A 27,929-nucleotide genomic window follows, 5' to 3' on the forward strand; every position below is an offset into this window, starting at 1 on the left:
GAAAGGCCGAATAGCACTATCCACTGGATAGCAATAATTTTAAACGCTTCAAAAATCTCTTAAAATGGTAAAATCTGTATCACTTCAACTGGATAGTTGATGAAGTACAATATTGGTTCTAGAATTATAAAGTTTCATTATCGTAAAGAAAATATAACCACCTTTTTCGCAAGTTTAAAAAAAGTACTATCCAATCTTTGTGCAACCGGCGTCTGATGTATGCTCATCAAATTCTTATACCCTGGTTTTTCAAACGTAAATGGACAACTGCTCGCCCAATGTTCACTGCTTGGATTCTACGGATACGTTGCATGATTTTTTCTTTTCGTTGCAGCATTTCTCGAAGGTCTTTACTACTTTTGCATTGCTTCAGATGACGGAAAGAAATCATCAAAGCCGTAAACCTTTTACGGCCAATTCTACTGTAAACATCCGCTAAACCAACCAGAGCTTCAAGATGGTACAAAGACATTTTATATTTCCTTGCATTTTCAGCTGAGATGGCAAAATTCTTTATCGCTTGCTTGTAGTAACTTTCCTCTTGGTCTCCTACTTTCAGGTATAGCTCAGCTACAGCATTCATATGTCTGGACAGTCGAACAAGACTGCCTTTTTCCTTTTGGTTATCTTGACTTTCATACCACTCCAATATTCTTGTTACTTCAATACAAGTGCGGATCCCAACTTCAGAGATCGATTTTACATAATCAATAGAATTTGATGGCATTGCAAGTAAATTTTATAGCACTTCAAGATTTGATCGTAGCAAAAAAGCTTGCTGTGCATATCGCTCTTCGTCTTCTTTACGATTCCCATTTCAAAGAACGATCGCTGATCAATACTAAGCTGCTTGTAACATTCGACAGCATTTTCCAAATCTTTCTTTAGAACTTCAGAAGTTTTAGGCCGTTTCTTCTCGTTGTCACAGTAATCGTCGACAAGAAGATAAAGAAGTGCATTTGATTGAGTTAGATATCCGTGATAGACAGCAAAACCAGGTTCCATTTCTTTGCTTATTTCATTGGCCAGACAGTACGCCAGTTTCATAAGATCGATATAAAAACTTGGATTGTTGAGTGTTTTTCTATCGTGATAGAAATAGTTTCTACCATAGCTATAAATTAACGAGACATAAAGCTCGGCTAGGAACAAAGGACAATACTTTTCAATACTGATTGCCACTCTATGTTTTACCAGGTCAAACACCACGTCAGGTGATAGTGGTTGAGAAAATTTGACGATTTCTTTCAATCTTTTATCATTTTTGAGTTTTTCGGGGAACACATCAAGATCTTCTGCATGCAGGGTTCGACAAAACACAAGATTACAAATAATACTTTCTATGCATGGTATCTTGGAACTCTTTTCTTTCATCTTTTTCATTAATTTTTTAGCTACGCATGATGTAGAGTGAGTTATGCTGTATATTTCTTTCTTATCAACAGACTCCTCCCAGAAAGCGCTTGTAAACGAATAAAACGATTGAGCAGGTTGCAAGTCATCTTCAGTCACACCACACAACTCATGGAGAAGATCTCTCGACGTTTCGAAGAAAGTGTCCAATTTTGTAGCACAGGAGGTTGCTCTTGGGTGTACGTGAATCCAATGAGCTCTGCCAGTCTAGCTAACGCCATCTTTGTTCTGTCATCTTTCTTTTTATTCCTCCATTTATTTAAGAATATCTCTGCGTGCTTACGAACAATACGCTGCTGACAATCATTTTTTGAGAAACGATTATCTTTACTGATGTTTTTCATAAAAACTCCTGCTAACTTATAAAGTACTTCTGACTTAATGCTTTCTTTTTCATCGACCATATCACTGATAACGAGTTGGGTGAAGGAATGGAATGAAAAAAGGCGAACATCACCTTCTCTTGTCATTTGAATCAGCGACTTAACGTTATCGCACAGATCTTCCATTTCTGTTGTATTGATGTGGAGATCACTTGAAGGTAGCTGACTGCTTAAAAGGAATTCTGGAATTCCATTATTAGCGAGAAAAGCTACAGCTGCAATGACAGGAAAGAACTTATCGTCAATTTGTTCTAGACAGGTTTGCACTGCAATATACAAGTGCTTTCTTTTCTTATTTTGCTCTTTATCGCGAATTTTCTTAGCCGCTTCTTTGTGTTCTTGCATGGCTAGATATTTATCAATAGATATTTTGTTTTTGACGATGTAGTCTTTGGAAGCTGTTAAGCCAAGAATATTCCAGCTAAAATAGTCACAGAGCCGTCTTTTCATCTCTGGGTCATCCTCGAGTTCTTTAAAAAATTCTATTCCGCGATGAAATCGATCCACTTCAATTTTCTTGGAATAATTCCAAAGAAGATGGTTGAGGTCGCGATTGTTAGTGGTGATGAGAATATGGATTGAATCACGAATATTCAATAAATCGTCAAGCCATTCTTCTTCAATATTCTCAGACTCCAAGTTGTCGAGCAAAAAAATTACGTTCAATTCTTCGGCTCTTTTCTCAATAGATGCCAGCAATTCTTTATAACTCGTATTGCTTCCAAACTCTTTCGCTAATATTGTCAATGATTCAACGACTCGTTCGCTGTCAGAGTTCCTAAGATCCACGAACCAACTGATGTCATATTTGTTCTTGTTGACAACAAGATGATTAAAAGCAGCAGATGATTTTCCAACTCCAATTGAACCGTGCAAAATTATCGGAACTCCTTTTTGCAATCTTTCAAGTTGATCATCTAATTCGCTTCTCTGGAAATACTCAAAATCTGCTTTGCGCCAATTGGAAGCCCTGACTTTGCCATCTAGGATAAAATATTGATAAAACTATCATGTTATATATGTGTTGTGCATTTATAAAAGTAAAAATTCGAAAGTTTGATTATTAAGTGACATTGTTTACCCTAAACATTACATAGATTTCCTTGCTTTCGAGTAACTGTTATTTATGTCCAATTGAGCACACATATGGAAAAGTTACAAAGTACCTTTTGCAGAATTAGAACTCTTTACTTCACTGGAAATACCAGTAGGAGTAAGGTTAACTGTCATGTGATCACCAATAAAAACATTGCCACCTGATACAGATATATTCATTTGGTTTTCTGTCATCACTACTAGAGGAAAGAGATGGTTTTGTCATCAAAATAATCATTTTCATATCATCATGAATTATACTTGAAATGTATACTTCCGTACAAAACTGTGACTTACGCGATATGATGGCGTTATTTCCGGGTATTTTTCCCTCGCGTGCACCGAATGCATTAAAGACTTGAGAAAATGAGCTAAAATTCCTCACCATCTTTTGTTTTAAATGCATTCGGCTCATGTAAAATGTGACGTTTGAAACAGGCCTCAATGTGACTACTAGCTTTACTCTTTGATCCTACCTAACGAGCGCTTCACCCATTAAAGAAATGGGGATACACGAACAAACTACCTTGTGACAGTTAGAGATGGGCAATACCAGCTTTTTCAAACGATGCCGGCAATTTTTTGACACCAATACCGGTACTGTTACAAAAGTAGAAAGAAGAAAATATTAGCTCCTGTGTTTACAATCAAAAAATATCAACATACTAAAGCAAGTAATATTTAAAAGCAAGAGACAAGATTTCAATTTAAAAGCAAGAGACAAGATTTCAAGCAATATTTCGACTCTATTTCAAAGTCATTATCAAGCTAAATTTAATTTTTAGTCGTAAGCAATGAAAAGAAAGAAAGGAGGTGTTACTGTCTAGAATTATATCGATGAAATTAAGTAAAAATAACAAGTTCTTTCGAACTTAGCTTGATAATGACTTTGAGATAGAGTCGAAATATTGCTTGAAATCATGTCTCTTGCTTTCAAAACTCAAATCTTGAGTTAACAAGATGATGTTTTTTTGGAGTGTGTTTTCTTATATTTTTGAAATTGTGGGCTGGAAAAGGATCTAAACACTAAGTAATGTTTAATTTCTATATGTTCTTATTTAGAAACAACATCATGTTAACATTCTTAGCTTCCGGCCTACTTCGTCCATGGAACTGATGAGCCAGGTAAACATAAGTATTTTTTGGCAAGTTGTGACAACAAATTACAATTTACTTTTTGCGTTACCACTGGCAAAATACTGCGGGCCCGTACGTATCGAAAGTATTAAAGTATCGATATTTAGGTTGGTAGCATTGTTGGTAATGAGTATCGCCTTATCGATTTAGGCCCAACCCTATTGAGGGTTAAATTTAAAATCCACTACGGATGCGGCTGTGAGCGAGTTTGTTCTTGTTTAATCCTTCATTGCGCGTACCAAAAGTAGCTCGCGCGACAAAGAGTAAAGTATTCTTGCAACTCTTCGGTTTAGAAACCATCAGTTCATATATAAACTACACGTTATGACTAAAAGCTAATAATTGGCATCTGTCATTGTGAATACATCCAACAACTAGCGATCGTGATTGTACAAGTAAACAGCGTTGTTCGTAGCTGTTGATAAGATGTAACATAAATGAAATCTTTACCAGTTTACTTTATCAACTGTACACAAACTGACCCACGTCAACAATATAGTTCACTTACCACGGTAATGTATAGCAAAGCATTCGTGTGTATTTACAACGTTATTTCTTAATAGTTAACTGCGTTATTATTCACAATCCGGCGATGCAAGATAAAAAAATCCTTTTTGTCTTTATGAAAGACGTTTGCATGATCAATATTACATTATATCACATATGTTGATAAATGAAGATATTGTATAACTTGAGAGAGCGTTCCACTAATCAAACTTTATTACATTATTAACATTACTTGCACTTTTAATTTACCGTAGTAACCAAATACCGTTCTTCCGGCATAACATACAAAGATTTAAACTCGATTAATCTCCCCCTGCTTTGGAAAAAATTAAGTTACATTTCTACATCTTTCGCTTTCCTCTAGGGGGAGGAGTTTTAGGAGACAAATTTCGTGCACCATCCTAGTCTGAGCACATTACTTTCGATTTGTCCTATCGTTGTTCATTCGTCTTTTGTATTGGAAATGTGTTTTCTTGTGCAGTGTATATATTAATCAATTCGATAGTAGCCAATGGTAGCTGGTAGCCATTTGCAATAATTAAAAAAATCTAAGATATTGCTATATTGGTCATGTTGCTTCGAGGGTGACGAAATTTAGTTCAATCCTGTGATCATTCGCCATTTAGTGGTCAGTGTCTTAATTCGCAATTTGAGCAACAAGAAAGTGAAAGAATTCTTCCTAATTTGAATGAAACGTAAAAAAGCAACGTCGACATACAAAAGAAAAAGCAAACTTTTGGTTTACGTGAAAACGGTGAACACAACATCTTAGAAAGCAACCTGTTGTCAATACAAACGCATTTTCCATAATCGCCGGTGCTTTTATTGAAAAGCTATTATCGTAAAAGTTAGAATGTATTTCTCCCCCAATTATATTAATGCTGTTCAGTTGACGTTTGTAATCCATCTTGCAATGCTATGGACATTGCTTGAAGGTTTATCTCTTGATGATAGTGCACAAGTTAGTTGTGATAAGAAATCTACTTTGCCTGGTTATGGTCTTCTGGGTACTCATGCACCACCATCAGCCGCAAGTGGAAGTGTATCAATAAAATCTGTATTCAATGATACTCTCCTATCTGTTAGTTTTCTATCATGGAAATACAAATTGCAAGGTGTTTCTATTATAAAGACAATGAGGACAGGAACTAGCTCAAACCTTAATTGGCACTTTGCAAAAATTGGTCTTCACAAGGTTGCAGTTGTAATGAAGTTTTGAAGACATTCTAGTCATAAGGAATATGAGATGTCGAATTGCACTTATGTTAATGTCACTGGTAAGATTCAATTGAAATTTATTTTTTAATTAATTTCATTTTAATATGTCATATAAGTATTCTTAACTATTAGACAGTAAAATGCATTTTCATAGTTTAAAAAAAAAGGAAGCTCAATCGTTCCTTTCTAAAGGACACTAGGGAGATATTGTGTAGACTGACCATAAAAAGAATGAAGGAGCTACGAATAAGTTCACATTTTGTGACATAAAAAGTTTCTCCTTCTCCCTTCTTCTATATGTTTTTAGATTATCTTTTGATGCCCATTGTGCAAGTATCTACTTTGAATGGAGTGTCAAATGTTTCTGAAAATGACACTAAAGTATCTTTTGATGCACCGGGCTTTGCTAACCTCACAGTCTTGATGAGAACTACTGATCCTTATTTCGTTTGTAAACGGCTTGCATATTTGTGGAACTTTAATGATGGCAGTCACTTTTCTGGAATGCACGTCACCCAATACTACAATAAGTCTGATTATTTTTCTGTTAATTTGAATGTATACAAAGTCTTCGAATTTGAAAAGAATCGTCAGTTGGCTACAAATTTCTCATTGACATTATATGTGAAAGGTAAATAACAATTTGGAAAGAAACCACGAGCCTAAACAACTTTGTTCAACCTGTTAACTTGCTTTGGTAAATATCTTTGTGCACAAGACTTTTAAAATAAATGTTTCAATTCTCAGTAATATAAAAATTAGTGGGCAATTGTCATATGAGAGCCAAAGAGAATCCATTTTAAATATTTATTAAACAAAGCATATATGTTTTTGTTTTGACTCAAGACATCTTCAGACGAATTTTAGGAATTGGGTTGCTAGATTATTGTTTTCCTGTCAAGATTTGCCTTATTCTCATTCCTTAGTTATTGGTTAGCTCTTTTGGCTCTTGAGTCATATAGCTGAGACAGTTATAATATATGGATTTGTATTAAGAGCTTTCAGTAGAATAGCCAGTCTGTATTATTTAATCCTTTCATGTGATTTACATAGCTGAAGTAAAACTTGCTGGCCAGACCTCAACAATTTTATGGTTCTACCTTCCTCCGAGAATATTCATTTGTATATTTTTTGTTATCTAGAGGCAGAAAAGAAGCCCAATGGCAGTGATACAGCTATTGACATCACTTTGGTGCTGTCTATATTTATTTTTAATATGTTGATAAATGAAGATATTGTATAACTTGAGAGAGCGTTCCACTAACCCAACTTGATTACATTACTAAAATTACTTGCAATTTTTAATTCACAGTAGTAACCAAATACCGTTCTTTCGGCATAACATACAAAGATTTAATTTCGTAAAAGCACTATTGCTAATGCGCATTTAATATACACGACGACTTTTTTTAGAATAGACATGTTTCGACATCTCATGATGCCATCTTCAGTATGAGTGAGATAATAAATGATACAAGGTTTATATACAAGTAATATGATACAGAATTTACAACAATAAAAAGGAAATAAGATAAATTAATGGAGAGCGTCCGAGCATATTAAAAACTAAATATTGTATTGAATTTAAAAACTTGAACATTGAGGTCAGGGTTAATTTTGTTAATGTGGAGTGCTTCTTTGATTTTAAGGAGAATGAGGTGTCGGCAGTGTCGATGATTTTGAAGCAAGAGGGTGAATAGTTGGTTTTACATGAGTGAGATTTAAGAAGATGTCGGTAGATATGAGAGTTTTTGTCTGTTGTGGTATGTTCCCTGATTCTGGTGGATAAATGGCGCGAAGTTTCGCCAATGTATCGGGAATTACATCCCGCGCAATTGAATTCATATACCACCATGGATTTAATTGAATCAGGGATTGGGTCTTTGAATGAGAAAAGGTTTTTGATTTTGAATGATGTGAAAATTAGTCGAATGTCAATACCTGTGCAGAAGCGTTTCGTAATGTTTTTAAGTCTGCGTTGTGTGTGTCGTGAGTAACGTCCGATGTATGGTAGTTTGAAGTATAGAGTTATTTTGGAATTTTCATTTGTGTTGGTCGTGATCGTCGTGCCAGGAGTTTCGGTGTCTAGTTTGAGGTTGTTGCTTTGTTTGTTGTCGAGATATCGTTTTACGGTTCTGTTAAAGTGTAGTGGAAAAGAGTTTCGTAGAAGAGTGGATGTTTTTTTTTGTCTCGTTGAAAGCCATTGTTCGTATTGTTAAGTTTGTATGCTCTGTCGATTAGTGTGCGTATTAGTCCGGTTTTGTATGAAAGTGGTGTGAAACTAAAATAGTTCGTCAGAAGTCCTGTGTATGTTGGTTTGTGATGTGTAGATGTTGTACAGCTGTCATGGGATTTTGTTAGTAAAATGTCAAGAAATGGCAGTTGATCTTGCTGTTCAGTTTCAAATGAAAATCTAATGTTTGCGTGCTGTGTGTTAATGTAATTATAAAATTTCATGGCCTCAGTTTCGTTAGTAAAAACACATAAAATATCGTCGACGTATCTGCGGTAAAATAGTGGTTTAGTGTCGTTGTAGTTGTTTAGCCAGTTTCGTTCATGTGAGCCCATGAAAATGTTAGCAAGTATGGGTGCTAAGGGAGAGCCCATCGCAACACCGTCCGTCTGGTCATAAAATTTTCCATTAAATAAAAAATTGCGTCTGTGCTGTTGCTATTAAAAACAATTGTGTGAGATCTGTCCTGTTTATACTGAACCTGGGGTTGTGAGTGAATATTAGATCAATTGCTAGGTTGAAGGTTTCAGTAAGTGGTATGTTAGTAAATAGGCTTTCAACGTCGTAGGAGATGAAGAATTTGTGACAAGAAGTTGATGAGTTGAAAGATGAAAAGTCGTCGAGGAAAGCTTACGTTGATGACTGTTGAGGAAGCTTCTAAAGAAAGACTCGATTAACAACAAAGTTTATAATGATATCTTTCCCAGAGGTTCTCAACCCTCACGCTTCTATGGCTTACCGAAACTTCACAAGAAACGAGAACCAGAACAATCGCCTCCACTGCGACCTATAGTTTCATCAATGAACGCATACAGTTATAACTTAGCCAAGTATCTTAGTTCTCTACTAACACCACTCATGGCAGATGACCACTCCACTAAAGATTCTTTCACTTTCCTATAATTATAAAGTTTCATTATCGTAAAGAAAATATAACTACCTTTTTCGCAAGTTTAAAAAAATCACTATCCAATCTTTGTGCAACCGGCGTCTGATGTATGCTCATCAAATTCTTATACCCTGGTTTTTCAAACGTAAATGGACAACTGCTCGCCCAATGTTCACTGCTTGGATTCTACGGATACGTTGCATGATTTTTTCTTTTCGTTGCAGCATTTCTCGAAGGTCTTTACTACTTTTGCATTGCTTCAGATGACGGAAAGAAATCATCAAAGCCGTAAACCTTTTACGGCCAATTCTACTGTAAACATCCGCTAAACCAACCAGAGCTTCAAGATGGTACAAAGACATTTTATATTTCCTTGCATTTTCAGCTGAGATGGCAAAATTCTTTATCGCTTGCTTGTAGTAACTTTCCTCTTGGTCTCCTACTTTCAGGTATAGCTCAGCTACAGCATTCATATGTCTGGACAGTCGAACAAGACTGCCTTTTTCCTTTTGGTTATCTTGACTTTCATACCACTCCAATATTCTTGTTACTTCAATACAAGTGCGGATCCCAACTTCAGAGATCGATTTTACATAATCAATAGAATTTGATGGCATTGCAAGTAAATTTTTATAGCACTTCAAGATTTGATCGTAGCAAAAAAGCTTGCTGTGCATATCGCTCTTCGTCTTCTTTACGATTCCCATTTCAAAGAACGATCGCTGATCAATACTAAGCTGCTTGTAACACTCGACAGCATTTTCCAAATCTTTCTTTAGAACTTCAGAAGTTTTAGGCCGTTTTTTCTCGTTGTCACAGTAATCGTCGACAAGAAGATAAAGAAGTGCATTTGATTGAGTTAGATATCCGTGATAGACAGCAAAACCAGGTTCCATTTCTTTGCTTATTTCATTGGCCAGACAGTACGCCAGTTTCATAAGATCGATATAAAAACTTGGATTGTTGAGTGTTTTTCTATCGTGATAGAAATAGTTTCTACCATAGCTATAAATTAACGAGACATAAAGCTCGGCTAGGAACAAAGGACAATACTTTTCAATACTGATTGCCACTCTATGTTTTACCAGGTCAAACACCACGTCAGGTGATAGTGGTTGAGAAAATTTGACGATTTCTTTCAATCTTTTATCATTTTGAGTTTTCGGGAACACATCAAGATCTTCTGCATGCAGAGTTCGACAAAACACAAGATTACGAATAATACTTTCTATGCATGGTATCTGGAACTCTTTTCTTTCATCTTTTCATTAATTTTTAGCTACGCATGATGTAGAGTGAGTTATGCTGTATATTTCTTTCTTATCAACAGACTCCTCCCAGAAAGCGCTTGTAAACGAATAAAACGATTGAGCAGGTTGCAAGTCATCTTCAGTCACACCACACAACTCATGGAGAAGATCTCTCGACGTTTCGAAGAAAGTGTCCAATTTTGTAGCACAGGAGGTTGCTCTTGGGTGTACGTGAATCCAATGAGCTCTGCCAGTCTAGCTAACGCCATCTTTGTTCTGTCATCTTTCTTTTTATTCCTCCATTTATTTAAGAATATCTCTGCGTGCTTACGAACAATACGCTGCTGACAATCATTTTTTGAGAAACGATTATCTTTACTGATGTTTTTCATAAAAACTCCTGCTAACTTATAAAGTACTTCTGACTTAATGCTTTCTTTTTCATCGACCATATCACTGATAACGAGTTGGGTGAAGAATGGAATGAAAAAGGCGAACATCACCTTCTCTTGTCATTTGAATCAGCGACTTAACGTTATCGCACAGATCTTCCATTTCTGTTGTATTGATGTGGAGATCACTTGAAGGTAGCTGACTGCTTAAAAGGAATTCTGGAATTCCATTATTAGCGAGAAAAGCTACAGCTGCAATGACAGGAAAGAACTTATCGTCAATTTGTTCTAGACAGGTTTGCACTGCAATATACAAGTGCTTTCTTTTCTTATTTTGCTCTTTATTGCGAATTTTCTTAGCCGCTTCTTTGTGTTCTTGCATGGCTAGATATTTATCAATAGATATTTTGTTTTTGACGATGTAGTCTTTGGAAGCTGTTAAGCCAAGAATATTCCAGCTAAAATAGTCACAGAGCCGTCTTTTCATCTCTGGGTCATCCTCGAGTTCTTTAAAAAATTCTATTCCGCGATGAAATCGATCCACTTCAATTTTCTTGGAATAATTCCAAAGAAGATGGTTGAGGTCGCGATTGTTAGTGGTGATGAGAATATGGATTGAATCACGAATATTCAATAAATCGTCAAGCCATTCTTCAATATTCTCAGACTCCAAGTTGTCGAGCAAAAATTACGTTCAATTCTTCGGCTCTTTTCTCAATAGATGCCAGCAATTCTTTATAACTCGTATTGCTTCCAAACTCTTTCGCTAATATTGTCAATGATTCAACGACTCGTTCGCTGTCAGAGTTCCTAAGATCCACGAACCAACTGATGTCATATTTGTTCTTGTTGACAACAAGATGATTAAAAGCAGCAGATGATTTTCCAACTCCAATTGAACCGTGCAAAATTATCGGAACTCCTTTTTGCAATCTTTCAAGTTGATCATCTAATTCGCTTCTCTGGAAATACTCAAAATCTGCTTTGCGCCAATTGGAAGCCCTGATTTTGCCATCTAGGATAAAATATTGATAAAACTATCTTGTCATATATGTGTTGTGCATTTATAAAAGTAAAAATTCGAAAGTTTGATTATTAAGTGACATTGTTTACCCTAAACATTACATAGATTTCCTTGCTTTCGAGTAACTGTTATTTATGTCCAATTGAGCACACATATGGAAAAGTTAAAAAGTACCTTTTGCAGAACTAGAACTCTTTACTTCACTGGAAATACCAGTAGGAGTAAGGTTAACTGTCATGTGATCACCAATAAAAACATTGCCACCTGATACAGATATATTCATTTGGTTTTCTGTCATCACTACTAGAGGAAAGAGATGGTTTTGTCATCAAAATAATCATTTTCATATCATCATGAATTATACTTGAAATGTATACTTCCGTACGAAACTGTGACTTACGCGATATGATGGCGTTATTTCCGGGTATTTTTCCCTCGCGTGCACCGAATGCATTAAAGACCTGAGAAAATGAGCTAAAATTCCTCATCATCTTTTGTTTTAAATGCATTCGGCTCATGTAAAATGTGACGTTTGAAACAGGCCTCAATGTGACTACTAGCTTTACTCTTTGATCCTACCTAACGAGCGCTTCACCCATTAAAGAAATGGGGATACACGAACAAACTACCTTGTGACAGTTAGAGATGGGCAATACCAGCTTTTTTCAAACGATGCCGGCAATTTTTTTTGACACCAATACCGGTACTGTTACAAAAGTAGAAAGAAGAAAATATTAGCTCCTGTGTTTACAATCAAAAAATATCAACATACTAAAGCAAGTAATATTTATAAGCAAGAGACAAGATTTCAATTTAAAAGCAAGAGACAAGATTTAAAGCAATATTTCGACTCTATTTCAAAGTCATTATCAAGCTAAATTTAATTTTTAGTCGTAAGCAATGAAAAGAAAGAAAGGAGGTGTTACTGTCTAGAATTATATCGATGAAATTAAGTAAAAATAACAAGTTCTTTCGAACTTAGCTTGATAATGACTTTGAGATAGAGTCGAAATATTGCTTGAAATCATGTCTCTTGCTTTCAAAACTCAAATCTTGAGTTAACAAGATGATGTTTTTTTGGAGTGTGTTTTTCTTATATTTTTTTGAAATTGTGGGCTGGAAAAGGATCTAAACACTAAGTAATGTTTAATTTCTATATGTTCTTATTTAGAAACAACATCATGTTAACATTCTTAGCTTCCGGCCTACTTCGTCCATGGAACTGATGAGCCAGGTAAACATAAGTATTTTTTGGCAAGTTGTGACAACAAATTACAATTTACTTTTTGCGTTACCACTGGCAAAATACTGCGGGCCCGTACGTATCGAAAGTATTAAAGTATCGATATTTAGGTTGGTAGCATTGTTGGTAATGAGTATCGCCTTATCGATTTAGGCCCAACCCTATTGAGGGTTAAATTTAAAATCCACTACGGATGCGGCTGTGAGCGAGTTTGTTCTTGTTTAATCCTTCATTGCGCGTACCAAAAGTAGCTCGCGCGACAAAGAGTAAAGTATTCTTGCAACTCTTCGGTTTAGAAACCATCAGTTCATATATAAACTACACGTTATGACTAAAAGCTAATAATTGGCATCTGTCATTGTGAATACATCCAACAACTAGCGATCGTGATTGTACAAGTAAACAGCGTTGTTCGTAGCTGTTGATAAGATGTAACATAAATGAAATCTTTACCAGTTTACTTTATCAACTGTACACAAACTGACCCACGTCAACAATATAGTTCACTTACCACGGTAATATATAGCAAAGCATTCGTGCGTATTTACAACGTTATTTCTTAATAGTTAACTGCGTTATTATTCACAATCCGACGATGCAAGATAAAAAAATCCTTTTTGTCTTTATGAAAGACGTTTGCATGATCAATATTACATTATATCACATATGTTGATAAATGAAGATATTGTATAACTTGAGAGAGTGTTCCACTAATCAAACTTTATTACATTATTAACATTACTTGCACTTTTAATTTACCGTAGTAACCAAATACCGTTCTTCCGGCATAACATACAAAGATTTAAACTCGATTAATCTCCCCCTGCTTTGGAAAAAATTAAGTTACATTTCTACATCTTTCGCTTTCCTCTAGGGGGAGGAGTTTTAGGAGACAAATTTCGAGCACCATCCTAGTCTGAGCACATTACTTTCGATTTGTCCTATCGTTGTTCATTCGTCTTTTGTATTGGAAATGTGTTTTCTTGTGCAGTGTATATATTAATCAATTCGATAGTAGCCAATGGTAGCTGGTAGCCATTTGCAATAATTAAAAAAATCTAAGATATTGCTGTATTGGTCATGTTGCTTCGAGGGTGACGAAATTTAGTTCAATCCTGTGATCATTCGCCATTTAGTGGTCAGTGTCTTAATTCGCAATTTGAGCAACAAGAAAGTGAAAGAATTCTTCCTAATTTGAATGAAAAGTAAAAAAGCAACGTCGACATACAAAAGAAAAAGCAAACTTTTGGTTTACGTGAAAACGGTGAACACAACATCTTAGAAAGCAACCTGTTGTCAATACAAAACGCATTTTCTATAATCGCTGGTGCTTTTATTGAAAAGCTATTATCGTAAAAGTTAGAATGTATTTCTCCCCCAATTATATTAATGCTGTTCAGTTGACGTTTGTAATCCATCTTGCAATGCTATGGACATTGCTTGAAGGTTTATCTCTTGATGATAGTGCACAAGTTAGTTGTGATAAGAAATCTACTTTGCCTGGTTATGGTCTTCTGGGTACTCATGCACCACCATCAGCCGCAAGTGGAAGTGTATCAATAAAATCTGTATTCAATGATACTCTCCTATCTGTTAGTTTTCTAACATGGAAATACAAATTGCAAGGTGTTTCTATTATAAAGACAATGAGGACAGGAACTAGCTCGAACCTTAATTGGCACTTTGCAAAAATTGGTCTTCACAAGGTTGCAGTTGTAATGAAGTTTTGAAGACATTCTAGTCATAAGGAATATGAGATGTCGAATTGCACTTATGTTAATGTCACTGGTAAGATTCAATTGAAATTTATTTTTTAATTAATTTCATTTTAATATGTCATATAAATATTCTTAACTATTAGACAGTAAAATGCATTTTCATAGTTTAAAAAAAAAGGAAGCTCAATCGTTCCTTTCTAAAGGACACTAGGGAGATATTGTGTAGACTGACCATAAAAAGAATGAAGGAGCTACGAATAAGTTCACATTTTGTGACATAAAAAGTTTCTCCTTCTCCCTTCTTCTATATGTTTTTAGATTATCTTTTGATGCCCATTGTGCAAGTATCTACTTTGAATGGAGTGTCAAATGTTTCTGAAAATGACACTAAAGTATCTTTTGATGCACCGGGCTTTGCTAACCTCACAGTCTTGATGAGAACTACTGATCCTTATTTCGTTTGTAAACGGCTTGCATATTTGTGGAACTTTAATGATGGCAGTCACTTTTCTGGAATGCACGTCACCCAATACTACAATAAGTCTGATTATTTTTCTGTTAATTTGAATGTATACAAAGTCTTCGAATTTGAAAAGAATCGTCAGTTGGCTACAAATTTCTCATTGACATTATATGTGAAAGGTAAATAACAATTTGGAAAGAAACCACGAGCCTAAACAACTTTGTTCAACCTGTTAACTTGCTTTGGTAAATATCTTTGTGCACAAGACTTTTAAAATAAATGTTTCAATTCTCAGTAATATAAAAATTAGTGGGCAATTGTCATATGAGAGCCAAAGAGAATCCATTTTAAATATTTATTAAACAAAGCATATATGTTTTTGTTTTGACTCAAGACATCTTCAGACGAATTTTAGGAATTGGGTTGCTAGATTATTGTTTTCCTGTCAAGATTTGCCTTATTCTCATTCCTTAGTTATTGGTTAGCTCTTTTGGCTCTTGAGTCATATAGCTGAGACAGTTATAATATATGGATTTGTATTAAGAGCTTTCAGTAGAATAGCCAGTCTGTATTATTTAATCCTTTCATGTGATTTACATAGCTGAAGTAAAACTTGCTGGCCAGACCTCAACAATTTTATGGTTCTACCTTCCTCCGAGAATATTCATTTGTATATTTTTTTGTTATCTAGAGGCAGAAAAGAAGCCCAATGGCAGTGATACAGCTATTGACATCACTTTGGTGCTGTCTATATTTATTTTTAATATGTTGATAAATGAAGATATTGTATAACTTGAGAGAGCGTTCCACTAACCCAACTTGATTACATTACTAAAATTACTTGCAATTTTTAATTCACAGTAGTAACCAAATACCGTTCTTTCGGCATAACATACAAAGATTTAATTTCGTAAAAGCACTATTGCTAATGCGCATTTAATATACACGACGACTTTTTTTAGAATAGACATGTTTCGACATCTCATGATGCCATCTTCAGTATGAGTGAGATAATAAATGATACAAGGTTTATATACAAGTAATATGATACAGAATTTACAACAATAAAAAGGAAATAAGATAAATTAATGGAGAGCGTCCGAGCATATTAAAAACTAAATATTGTATTGAATTTAAAAACTTGAACATTGAGGTCAGGGTTAATTTTGTTAATGTGGAGTGCTTCTTTGATTTTAAGGGAGAATGAGGTGTCGGCAGTGTCGATGATTTTGAAGCAAGAGGGTGAATAGTTGGTTTTACATGAGTGAGATTTAAGAAGATGTCGGTAGATATGAGAGTTTTTGTCTGTTGTGGTATGTTCCCTGATTCTGGTGGATAAATGGCGCGAAGTTTCGCCAATGTATCGGGAATTACATCCCGCGCAATTGAATTCATATACCACCATGGATTTAATTGAATCAGGGATTGGGTCTTTGAATGAGAAAAGGTTTTTGATTTTGAATGATGTGAAAATTAGTCGAATGTCAATACCTGTGCAGAAGCGTTTCGTAATGTTTTTTAAGTCTGCGTTGTGTGTGTCGTGAGTAACGTCCGATGTATGGTAGTTTGAAGTATAGAGTTATTTTGGAATTTTCATTTGTGTTGGTCGTGATCGTCGTGCCAGGAGTTTCGGTGTCTAGTTTGAGGTTGTTGCTTTGTTTGTTGTCGAGATATCGTTTTACGGTTCTGTTAAAGTGTAGTGGAAAAGAGTTTCGTAGAAGAGTGGATGTTTTTGTCTCGTTGAAAGCCATTGTTCGTATTGTTAAGTTTGTATGCTCTGTCGATTAGTGTGCGTATTAGTCCGGTTTTGTATGAAAGTGGTGTGAAACTAAAATAGTTCGTCAGAAGTCCTGTGTATGTTGGTTTGTGATGTGTAGATGTTGTACAGCTGTCATGGGATTTTGTTAGTAAAATGTCAAGAAATGGCAGTTGATCTTGCTGTTCAGTTTCAAATGAAAATCTAATGTTTGCGTGCTGTGTGTTAATGTAATTATAAAATTTCATGGCCTCAGTTTCGTTAGTAAAAACACATAAAATATCGTCGACGTATCTGCGGTAAAATAGTGGTTTAGTGTCGTTGTAGTTGTTTAGCCAGTTTCGTTCATGTGAGCCCATGAAAATGTTAGCAAGTATGGGTGCTAAGGGAGAGCCCATCGCAACACCGTCCGTCTGGTCATAAAATTTTCCATTAAATAAAAAATTGCGTCTGTGCTGTTGCTATTAAAAACAATTGTGTGAGATCTGTCCTGTTTATACTGAACCTGGGGTTGTGAGTGAATATTAGATCAATTGCTAGGTTGAAGGTTTCAGTAAGTGGTATGTTAGTAAATAGGCTTTCGACGTCGTAGGAGATGAAGAATTTGTGACAAGAAGTTGATGAGTTGAAAGATGAAAAGTCGTCGAGGAAAGCTTACGTTGATGACTGTTGAGGAAGCTTCTAAAGAAAGACTCGATTAACAACAAAGTTTATAATGATATCTTTCCCAGAGGTTCTCAACCCTCACGCTTCTATGGCTTACCGAAACTTCACAAGAAACGAGAACCATAACAATCGCCTCCACTGCGACCTATAGTTTCATCAATGAACGCATACAGTTATAACTTAGCCAAGTATCTTAGTTCTCTACTAACATCACTCATACCAGATGACCACTCCACTAAAGATTCTTTCACTTTCCTATAATTATAAAGTTTCATTATCGTAAAGAAAATATAACCACCTTTTTCGCAAGTTTAAAAAAAGTACTATCCAATCTTTGTGCAACCGGCGTCTGATGTATGCTCATCAAATTCTTATACCCTGGTTTTTCAAACGTAAATGGACAACTGCTCGCCCAATGTTCACTGCTTGGATTTTACGGATACGTTGCATGATTTTTTCTTTTCGTTGCAGCATTTCTCGAAGGTCTTTACTACTTTTGCATTGCTTCAGATGACGGAAAGAAATCATCAAAGCCGTAAACCTTTTACGGCCAATTCTACTGTAAACATCCGCTAAACCAACCAGAGCTTCAAGATGGTACAAAGACATTTTATATTTCCTTGCATTTTCAGCTGAGATGGCAAAATTCTTTATCGCTTGCTTGTAGTAACTTTCCTCTTGGTCTCCTACTTTCAGGTATAGCTCAGCTACAGCATTCATATGTCTGGACAGTCGAACAAGACTGCCTTTTTCCTTTTGGTTATCTTGACTTTCATACCACTCCAATATTCTTGTTACTTCAATACAAGTGCGGATCCCAACTTCAGAGATCGATTTTACATAATCAATAGAATTTGATGGCATTGCAAGTAAATTTTTATAGCACTTCAAGATTTGATCGTAGCAAAAAAGCTTGCTGTGCATATCGCTCTTCGTCTTCTTTACGATTCCCATTTCAAAGAACGATCGCTGATCAATACTAAGCTGCTTGTAACACTCGACAGCATTTTCCAAATCTTTCTTTAGAACTTCAGAAGTTTTAGGCCGTTTTTTCTCGTTGTCACAGTAATCGTCGACAAGAAGATAAAGAAGTGCATTTGATTGAGTTAGATATCCGTGATAGACAGCAAAACCAGGTTCCATTTCTTTGCTTATTTCATTGGCCAGACAGTACGCCAGTTTCATAAGATCGATATAAAAACTTGGATTGTTGAGTGTTTTTCTATCGTGATAGAAATAGTTTCTACCATAGCTATGAGTTAACGAGACATAAAGCTCGGCTAGGAACAAAGGACAATACTTTTCAATACTGATTGCCACTCTATGTTTTACCAGGTCAAACACCACGTCAGGTGATAGTGGTTGAGAAAATTTGACGATTTCTTTCAATCTTTTATCATTTTTGAGTTTTTCGGGGAACACATCAAGATCTTCTGCATGCAGAGTTCGACAAAACACAAGATTACGAATAATACTTTCTATGCATGGTATCTGGGAACTCTTTTCTTTCATCTTTTTCATCAATTTTTTAGCTACGCATGATGTAGAGTGAGTTATGCTGTATATTTCTTTCTTATCAACAGACTCCTCCCAGAAAGTTGGTTCAGCAGGTTGCAAGTCATCTTCAGTCACACCACACAACTCATGGAGAAGATCTCTCGACGTTTCGAAGAAAATGTCCAATTTTTGTAGCAAAGGAGGTTGCTCTTGGGTGTACGTGAATCCAATGAGCTCTGCTAGTCTAGCTAACGCCATCTTTGTTCTGTCATCTTTCTCTTTATTCTTCCATTTATTTAAGAATATCTCAGCGTGCTCACGAACAATACGCAGCTGACAATTATTTTTTGAGAAACGATTATCTTTACTGATGTTTTTCATAAAAACTCCTGCTAACTTATAAAGTACTTCTGACTTAATGCTTTCTTTTTCATCGACCATATCACTGATAACGAGTTGGGTAAAAGAATGGAATGAAAAAAGGCGAACATCACCTTCTCTTGTCATTTGAATCAGCGACTTAACGTTATCGCACAGATCATCCATTTCTGTTGTATTGATGTGGAGATCACTTGAAGGTAGCTGACTGCTCAAAAGGAATTCTGGAATTCCATTATTAGCGAGAAAAGCTACAGCTGCAATGACAGGAAAGAACTTATCGTTAATTTGTTCTAGACAGGTTTGCACTGCAATATACAAGTGCTTTCTTTTCTTATTTTGCTCTTTATTGCGAATTTTCTTAGCCGCTTCTTTGTGTTCTTGCATGGCTAGATATTTATCAATAGATATTTTGTTTTTGACGATGTAGTCTTTGGAAGCTGTTAAGCCTAGAATATTCCAGCTAAAATAGTCACAGAGCCGTCTTTTCATCTTTGGATCATCCTCGAGTTCTTTAAAAAATTCTACTCCGCGATGAAATCGATCCACTTCAATTTTCTCGGAATAATTCCAAAGAGGATGGTTGAGGTCGCGATTGTTAGTGGTGATGAGAATATGGATTGAATCACGAATATTCAATAAATCGTCAAGCCATTCTTCTTCAATATTCTCAGACTCCAAGTTGTCGAGCAAAAAAATTACGTTCAATTCTTCGGCTCTTTTCTCGATAGATGCCAGCAATTCTTTATAACTCATATTGCTTGCAAACTCTTTTGCTAATACTGTCAATGATTCAACGACTCGTTCGCTGTCAGAGTTCCTAAGATCCACGAACCAACTGACGTCATACTTGTTCTTGTTGACAACAAGATGATTAAAGGCAGCAGATGATTTTCCAACTCCAATTGAACCGTGCAAAATGATCGGAACTCCTTTTTGCAATCTTTCAAGTTGATCATCTAATTCGCTTCTCTGGAAATACTCAAAATCTGCTTTGCGCCAATTGGAAGCCCTGATTTTGCCATCTAGGATAAAATATTGATAAAACTATCTTGTCATATATGTGTTGTGCATTTATAAAAGTAAAAATTCGAAAGTTTGATTATTAAGTGACATTGTTTACCCTAAATATTACATAGATTTCCTTGCTTTCGAGTAACTGTTATTTATGTCCAATTGAGCACACATATGGAAAAGTTAAAAAGTACCTTTTGCAGAACTAGAACTCTTTACTTCACTGGAAATACCAGTAGGAGTAAGGTTAACTGTCATGTGATCACCAATAAAAACATTGCCACCTGATACAGATATATTCATTTGGTTTTCTGTCATCACTACCAGAGGTAAGAAATGGTTTTGTCATCAAAATGATCATTTTAATATCATTATGATTTATACTTGAAATTTATACTTCCGTACGAAACTGTGACTTAAGCGATATGATGGCGTTATTTCTGGGTACTTTTCCCTTGCGTGCACCGAATGCATTAAAGACCTGAGAAAATGAGCTAAAATTCCTCATCATCTTTTGTTTTAAATGCATTCGGCTCATGTAAAATGTGACGTTTGAAACAGGCCTCAATGTGACTACTACCTTTACCCTTTGATCCTACCTAAAGAGCGCTTTACCACTTAAAGAAATGGGGATACACCAACAAACTAACTTGTGAGAGTTAGAGATGGGCGGTACCAGCTTTTTTGAAATGATGCCGGCAATTTTTTTTGACACCAATACCAGTACTGATACAAAAATAGAATAAAGAGAATATTAGCTCCTGTGTTTATTAATTACAATCAAAAAATATCAACATACTAAACACTAAATAAAAGAAAAAACACTCTCCAACAAATAACATCATCTTGTTAACTCAAGATTTGAGTTTTAAAAGCAAGAGACAAGATTTAAAGCAATATTTCGACTCTATCTCAAAGTCATTATCAGGCTAAGTTCTAAAGAACTTGTTATTTTTACTTAATTTCATTGATGTCATTGTAGACAGTAACACCTCCTTTCATCTCCTTTGAAGTAGACTTAATAATAATGACTTTAAAATAGAGTCGAATTATTGCTCTCGAATCTTGAGTTAACAAGATGATGTTTTTTGGAGAGTGTTTTTTCTTTTATTTAGTGTTTTGTGTGTTGTTATTTTTTGATTGTAATTAATAGACACAGTAGCTAATATTCTCTTCATTCGTACTATTTTGAAATCTTTACCAGTTTACTTTATCAACTGTACACAAACTGACCCACGTCAACAATATAGTTCACTTACCACGGTAATATATAGCAAAGCATTCGTGTGTATTTACAACGTTATTTCTTAATAGTTAACTGCGTTATTATTCACAATCCGGCGATGCAAGATAAAAAATCCTTTTTGTCTTTATGAAAGACGTTTTCATGATCAATATTACATTATATCACATATGTTGATAAATGAAGATATTGTATAACTTGAGAGAGCGTTCCACAAATCAAACTTTATTACATTATTTACATTACTTGCAATTTTAATTTACCGTAGTAACCAAATACCGTTCTTCCGGCATAACATACGAAGATTTAAACTCGAATAATCCCCCCCTGCTTTGGAAAAAATTAAGTTACATTTCTATTTTTCGCTTTCCTCTAGGGGGAGGAATTTGAGGAGACAAATTTCGTGCACCATCCTATTTTGAGCATATTACTTTCGATTTGTCCTATCTTTGTTCATTCGTCTTTTGTATTGGAAATGTGTTTTCTTGTTCAGTGTATATCTTCATCATTTCGATAGTAGCCAATGGTAGCTGGTAGCCATTTGCAATAAATAAAAAATCTAAGATATTGCTATATTGGTCATGTTGCTTCTAGGGTGACGAAATTTAGTTCAATCCTGTGATCATTCGCCATTTAGTGGTCAGTGTCTTAATTCGCAGTTTGAACAACAAGAAAGTGAAAGAAGTCTTCCTAATTTGAATGAAAATAAAAAGCGACGTCGAAATACAAAAGAAAAAGCAAACTTTTGGTCTACGTGAAAACGGTGAACACAACATCTTAGAAAGCAACCTGTTGTCAATACAAACGCATTTTCCATAATCGCCGGTGCTTTTATTGAAAAAGTATTGTCGTAAAAGTTAACATGTGTTTCTCCCCCAATTATATTAATGCTGTTCTGTTGACGTTTGTAATCCATCTTGTAATGCTATGGACATCGCTTGAAGGTTTATCTCTTGATGATAGTGCACAAGTTAGTTGTGATGAGAAATCAACTTTGCCTGGGAATAGTCTTCTGGTTACTCATGCAACGCCATCAGCCGCAAATGGAAGTGTATCAATAAAATCTGTATTCAATGATACTCTCCTATCTGTTAGTTTTCTATCATGGAAATACAAAGTGCAAGGTGTTTCTATTATAAAGACAATGAGGACAGGAACTAGCTCGAACCTTCAATGGCACTTTGCAAAAATTGGTCTTCACAAGGTTGCAGTTGCAGTGAAGTTTCATAAACATTCTAATCATGAGGAATATGAGATGTCGAATTGCACTTATGTAAATGTCACTGGTAAGATTCAATTGAAATTTATTTTTTAATTAATTTCATTTTAATATGTTATATAAGTATTCTTAACTATTAGACAGTAAAATGCATTTTCATAGTTTAAAAAATATAGCTCAATGTTTCCTTTCTAAAAGACACTAGGAGAGATATTGTGTAGATTGGCCATAACAAAGAATGAAGGAGCTACAAATAAGTTCACATTTTGTGACATAAAAAGTTTCTCCACCTCCCTTCTTCTATATGTTTTTAGATTGTCTTTTGATGCCCATTGTGCAAGTATCTACTTTGAATGGAGTGTCAAATGTTTCTGAAAATGACACTAAAGTATCTTTTGATGCACCGGGCTTTGCTAACCTCACAGTCTTGATGAGAACTACTGATCCTTATTTCGCTTGTAAACGGCTTGCATATTTGTGGAACTTTAATGATGGCAGTCACTTTTCTGGAATGCACGCACCCAATACTACAATACGCCTGGTTATTTTTCTGTTAATTTGAATGTATACAAAGTCTTCGAATCTGAAAAGAATCGTCAGTTGGTTACAGATTTCTCATTGACATTACATGTGAAAGGTAAATAAGAATTTGGAAAGAAACCACGAGCTTAAACAATTTTGTTCAACCGGTTAACTTGCTTTGGTAAATATCTTTGTGCACAAGACTTTTGAAATAAGTGTTTCTATTCTCAGTAATATAAAAAGTGTCGTACGTGAGCCAAAAGAGAATCCATTTTTAAATATTTATTGAACAAATCATGTATGTTTTTGTTTTGACTCAAGACATCTTCAGACGAATTATAGGAATTGGGTTGCTAGATTATTGTTTTTCTGTTAAGATTTTCCTTATTCTCATTGCTTAGTTATTGGTTAGCTCTTTTGGCTCTTGAGTCATATAACTGAGACAGTTATAATATATGGATTTGTATTAAGAGCTTTCAGTAGAATAGCCAGTATGTATTATTTAATCCTTTCATGTGATTTACATAGCAGAAGTAAAACTTGCTGGCCAGACCTCAACAATTTTATGGTTCTACCTTCTTCCGAGAATATTTATGTGTATATTTTTTGTTATCTAGAGGCAGAAAAGAAGCCAAGTGGCAGTGATACAGCTATTGACATCACTTTGGTGCTGTCTATATTTATTGTTTGTTTTGTGTTTGTCATTTGTGTTTCTGTCTACTGGTTTCGCCAGCGTTATCATCGACATACGGAAGTGGCTGCATTTGATTTTCGGCCTTTCGAACTTCAGAGTTCTGTTAACGGTGATCACTGCCACAGTTACAGCAATTATAGAAGCAGAATTCGAAGCTTAGTAAGTTGTCGAAGCGCAAACAAAGAACAATTGTTGGACAATGACTTTTATCGTTACAGTTATGGTGCTTGTTCTGGATAGTTTAATGTTAATTGTTTGAATATGTTTGTATTATTTGTGCATTGAGTTGATGTGAAGAAATAAGTGAGGTATTTTAGTATGAAAGAAATTTTGAACCTCGTCAAATAAATTATCAGTGTGATTAGCAAACTTATTAAATGTGTTGCATTGCTAAGGAAGAGGGTGGAGGGTGGAGCACCATTAAAGCTCTGGCGGGCTAAATTCTTTTCTAATTCTAAAAAGATTTTTGTGGATAATGATTTAACATATTCAAGTATCCTAAACAAATTTTGCGCATATTGAATCAATGGAATCATATGGAATCATAGACGTCAAATGTCAATACCAATGGTCACGTATTTACGTCTCAATACTAGATTGTTTGGCTTGGTTGAAATTCAGGAGACCAAGAAGCCCCTTATAATGAGTTTGGTACCTGCTCACCGACGCTGGTCTTCCCATTTACAAGTACACTGATTATTCCACAAAGGCAATGGTACCTGCGTTTGTCAACAATTGTTATGACGGCCGTTCATTGCTGAAATAATTACATCTTTCATTTAACTGCTGACCTTCTGTTCCACTCTTTCAAACTCGATGACATTGACAGTTGCAGTGTTGCCAAATGAAATTTCAATATAATTATGTTTGCTTACGTTTCAAGGTTTCAACATAAATCTGATATTGGTTTTAACACATTGATCACGAGATTTTTGGTTCAGTCATGAATTTTTATGCATTTTCTATATTAAGTTCGCGGCATTGTTACAAGTTAACAAATCATTCATGCTCATCAAACATTCATGAAGATGGCAAACCAATCAGCAAACAGTTCACAAAATCAATGAACTTTGTTCGCGATCTGGAGACTGGAGTGGATATCTGTCATCAAAAGTTGTGTTACATGAAGTATATCAAATTAAGCGGATTGAAAAATAAAAATATTGCCCCCATTGATTCACGGGACAAATTCAAATATTTGTTCTTTTCACTTTGCTCGTTGTTATCGATTGAGGTAGAAATCTTCTTCTATTCAATCCTTCGCAATCCACCTCTTTTATCATGCATATTTACCAAATATTTTCGAGATTGAAAATGCCATAATATAGCTTGCTAGTAGGGCTCGATTATTGACTGTGGCGTGCCATCCTTTTTACAGAATTACTTTTCAAACGAAGCATTTCTTTGTAAGGACTAGCATGGTTGACCATTAACAATCGAATGAAAGTTCCAGCTTCGATATTAACATATCTCTTGAAAATCACATATTAGCAAAATTTAGTATCAATCCAGAATACTTAAAAACTGTTTCTTGTATTAACTGAGACATTCGACTTTCGAGTTTAATATTTGTGTAAACCATTAAATTATAAACTTGGTTTCCTCACCAGAAACGATGAGAATTAGTGTGTTGGCCGACGCTCTTGTGTCCATCTGCAATGCAGAAAAGCGTGGTAAAAGACAGGTTTTAATTCGTCCAGCCTCGAAGGTCATCACTAAATTTTTAATTGTCATGATGAAACATGGTTAGTTTTAACAAATGTAAAAATTTATGAAGATTTAGTCGTGCATTATTATGGAAAGCTTGTCGACTTTTTGAAAAGATCCTTTGTTGAATCATGATGAAATTATTTGTGCGCTTTTATGGAAATACAATTTTTGAAATGACTACATGTCTGCTGTTAGACTGGACTGAAGAGTTGTAAACACCAAATTGTGCAGTTCAGATTGAAATTTGGCATGCATAAGTCCCACTTTTCTCTTAAAGTACAATCTTTCGAGTATGTTCTGAGGATGTTTTGAAACAACTAATTTTCCAGCAGTTTTTCAATATAAAACTTATATAGTATTGTCTAATGTGTGTACAACTTGTGGTTGGTGCTCAAGTTCACCATTTATCTCATGCAGATTGAAATCTCAGCGACATCAAGTTTCTTCTGTAGACTGCGGTAGATTTATTTTCTTTCCAAAAATCAATTAAGTCTTTTTTTCAACAAAAGCAAAAGATTGGAATAATCTCAATTTGAGGAGAGATTATTTGAGTTTTGGAAATGTTAATGGGAAATAAAAAGCTACCAAACATTTAGTCATTTCATACAATTTTATTGTGCATTGCCACTTCTAATAATACAAGCCAACAATTAATGCTATTATTCACTATGTGAGCATTCTCGGCTATGATTGGTCAACTACCTGAAGATAGTTCTCTATATCTGCAATTATGACATCGTACCCATAGATAATAGTTTGAAAATGGTTCTAAAGATAGCAAATACCATAGTGAATGGTAAAAGTAATATAATAAGTTGATAGTTCTTAAAAGAACTGTTTTAAGTAAAGAGCACTAACCCAATAGTGTGATTTGTCACCACAACAAAGTCTCTATTTTATTATTTAAGAAAATAGTTTCTATAAATATGGATTTTGGCATATATTTACGTATTTAAAGGGGGCAAATCTATTGGTAGAATTATACTCTATAGAAAGTACTTAAAATTTTAAAATGAGGAGCTTTAATTTATTTTGACAAATGCTTGATTCACTACTTGTTTAGCAAATCAATTTCTTTGAGCTCACATAATAATGAACCAATGTTTATATATAAATTTGTATTCATTAGTTTGAATTCGTTTTCAAGCTTCCCATAGCCAAATGTGCATGACAATACATGACTGTACATGATAAGTCCTAATCAACCCTTTGTCCTCTCGCTTTTTTCTTCAACTGTCATGAAATATTACTTTATGTGTTTGACTTCAGGTTACATCGGAGAGTTTGAAATTATTGATGATCATCGTGCTGGAAAAATTGTTGTAAATCTTAATGGTCGGTTAAATAAGGTAATTTTGTTCTTGTTTAAAGTAAATGGTTTGAATGCGGGAGTATTGTTTTCTGTTTGTAGATGTAGATCATCAAGGTTGGTACAGTCCTGAGTAGGACTGTTGATGTTGACTGATGTTTCAACAACCTTAGCGGTAGTCATCTTCAGAGTCAAATAGCTCAGTTAAGATGACTACCGCTAAGGTTGTCAAAATTAGCTGGAATTAAGAAACGCTTGAAACCAAGCAGATTGTTTTCTCAAGAAAACTCTCAATGCAATTGCAATGTTTTCATTTGCATTACTACTAAGTGACATAATAATGCAAGTTGTTTATTGGATTGTAAGGTTTTTAAATTTGTTTAGAAATTGTGTATATTTTTATCGGACAAAGAAATTTGTGATCTTAGTATGAATGTTTTATTTCAGTGATTGCTCAGTTTGACTGGTATGTTTTCCAGTTTTCAAATGTTCAAAAAAAATTTTGCCACCAGCCCTAGGTTTCAAATCATTCACTGTGAAGGAGCTCTTTATGTTGTTTTTAGCTTGAATTATTGAGAAAGCATTTCATCATTTATGTCTGGTCATTTTTTGACTATCCAGTTATGTATTTGAGGTAAATATATCACAATGATTACACTAAAAGAAAAAGTATTTTTATTTTAGTGTGGTGTGATCAGTCCAAGATTCGATATCTCAGTCCGCGACATAGAAAAATGGGCAACAAATTTGCTTCCTTCGCGTCAATTTGGATTTCTTGTTTTGACAACATCAAGTGGAATTATGGACCATGAAGAGGCAAGGAGGAAGCACACCGGAGGGAAAATATTGGGATTTTTTTACTAATCATGTTTTGTCTCCAAATGTAGAATAAATCCTTCGAAAATATGTTTGCTTGAGTATGTTTTCAAACAGAATAGTAACATATTTATTTTACA

The 27,929-nt window shown here is 34.9% G+C and overlaps 5 protein-coding genes and 3 long non-coding RNA genes across 8 annotated transcripts; 4 read left to right on the forward strand and 4 right to left on the reverse strand.

The window, feature by feature from the left end:
* Positions 1-1,343: 1,343 nt before the first annotated feature.
* On the reverse strand, positions 1,344-3,448 carry LOC124449532. The gene is made up of 3 exons (XM_047000474.1): positions 3,418-3,448; positions 2,963-3,091; positions 1,344-2,779 (listed from the first exon to the last, which is right to left on the reverse strand). Exons 2-3 carry the CDS (start codon positions 3,084-3,086, stop codon positions 1,509-1,511), a joined length of 1,395 nt encoding a protein of 464 aa, XP_046856430.1. The 5' UTR covers positions 3,087-3,091; positions 3,418-3,448; the 3' UTR covers positions 1,344-1,508.
* Positions 3,449-5,700: 2,252 nt separating this feature from the next.
* Positions 5,701-7,001, forward strand: LOC124448580. The gene is made up of 3 exons (XM_046999544.1): positions 5,701-5,812; positions 6,061-6,384; positions 6,896-7,001. Exons 1-3 carry the CDS (start codon positions 5,782-5,784, stop codon positions 6,994-6,996), a joined length of 456 nt encoding a protein of 151 aa, XP_046855500.1. The 5' UTR covers positions 5,701-5,781; the 3' UTR covers positions 6,997-7,001.
* Positions 7,002-11,737: 4,736 nt separating this feature from the next.
* LOC124448934 lies at positions 11,738-13,323 on the reverse strand. Its single transcript, XR_006949330.1, has 3 exons — positions 13,296-13,323; positions 12,171-12,247; positions 11,738-11,844 (listed from the first exon to the last, which is right to left on the reverse strand). It is a non-coding gene; the product is annotated as an uncharacterized LOC124448934 (long non-coding RNA).
* Positions 13,324-13,708: 385 nt separating this feature from the next.
* On the forward strand, positions 13,709-15,762 carry LOC124448933. Its single transcript, XM_046999884.1, has 3 exons — positions 13,709-14,572; positions 14,821-15,144; positions 15,657-15,762. Exons 1-3 carry the CDS (start codon positions 14,542-14,544, stop codon positions 15,755-15,757), a joined length of 456 nt encoding a protein of 151 aa, XP_046855840.1. The 5' UTR covers positions 13,709-14,541; the 3' UTR covers positions 15,758-15,762.
* Positions 15,763-17,044: 1,282 nt separating this feature from the next.
* LOC124448932 lies at positions 17,045-20,593 on the reverse strand. The gene is made up of 2 exons (XM_046999882.1): positions 20,471-20,593; positions 17,045-20,287 (listed from the first exon to the last, which is right to left on the reverse strand). The coding sequence occupies exons 1-2, from the start codon at positions 20,577-20,579 to the stop codon at positions 17,751-17,753; spliced, it is 2,646 nt and encodes an 881-aa protein (XP_046855838.1). The 5' UTR covers positions 20,580-20,593; the 3' UTR covers positions 17,045-17,750.
* Positions 20,594-21,911: 1,318 nt separating this feature from the next.
* Positions 21,912-24,327, forward strand: LOC124447908. The gene is made up of 3 exons (XR_006948879.1): positions 21,912-22,805; positions 23,053-23,375; positions 23,878-24,327. It is a non-coding gene; the product is annotated as an uncharacterized LOC124447908 (long non-coding RNA).
* On the reverse strand, positions 22,807-24,958 carry LOC124447909. Its single transcript, XR_006948880.1, has 2 exons — positions 24,610-24,958; positions 22,807-23,321 (listed from the first exon to the last, which is right to left on the reverse strand). It is a non-coding gene; the product is annotated as an uncharacterized LOC124447909 (long non-coding RNA).
* A 137-nt stretch (positions 24,959-25,095) lies between these two features.
* LOC124447903 (40S ribosomal protein S15a) lies at positions 25,096-27,879 on the forward strand. The gene is made up of 4 exons (XM_046998899.1): positions 25,096-25,188; positions 25,565-25,699; positions 26,934-27,013; positions 27,658-27,879. Exons 2-4 carry the CDS (start codon positions 25,570-25,572, stop codon positions 27,835-27,837), a joined length of 390 nt encoding a protein of 129 aa, XP_046854855.1. The 5' UTR covers positions 25,096-25,188; positions 25,565-25,569; the 3' UTR covers positions 27,838-27,879.
* Positions 27,880-27,929: the final 50 nt, after the last annotated feature.

This window comes from Xenia sp. Carnegie-2017, unplaced genomic scaffold (assembly GCF_021976095.1).
Source record: "Xenia sp. Carnegie-2017 unplaced genomic scaffold, XeniaSp_v1 HiC_scaffold_23, whole genome shotgun sequence".
NCBI classification, from domain to species: domain Eukaryota; kingdom Metazoa; phylum Cnidaria; class Anthozoa; order Malacalcyonacea; family Xeniidae; genus Xenia; species Xenia sp. Carnegie-2017.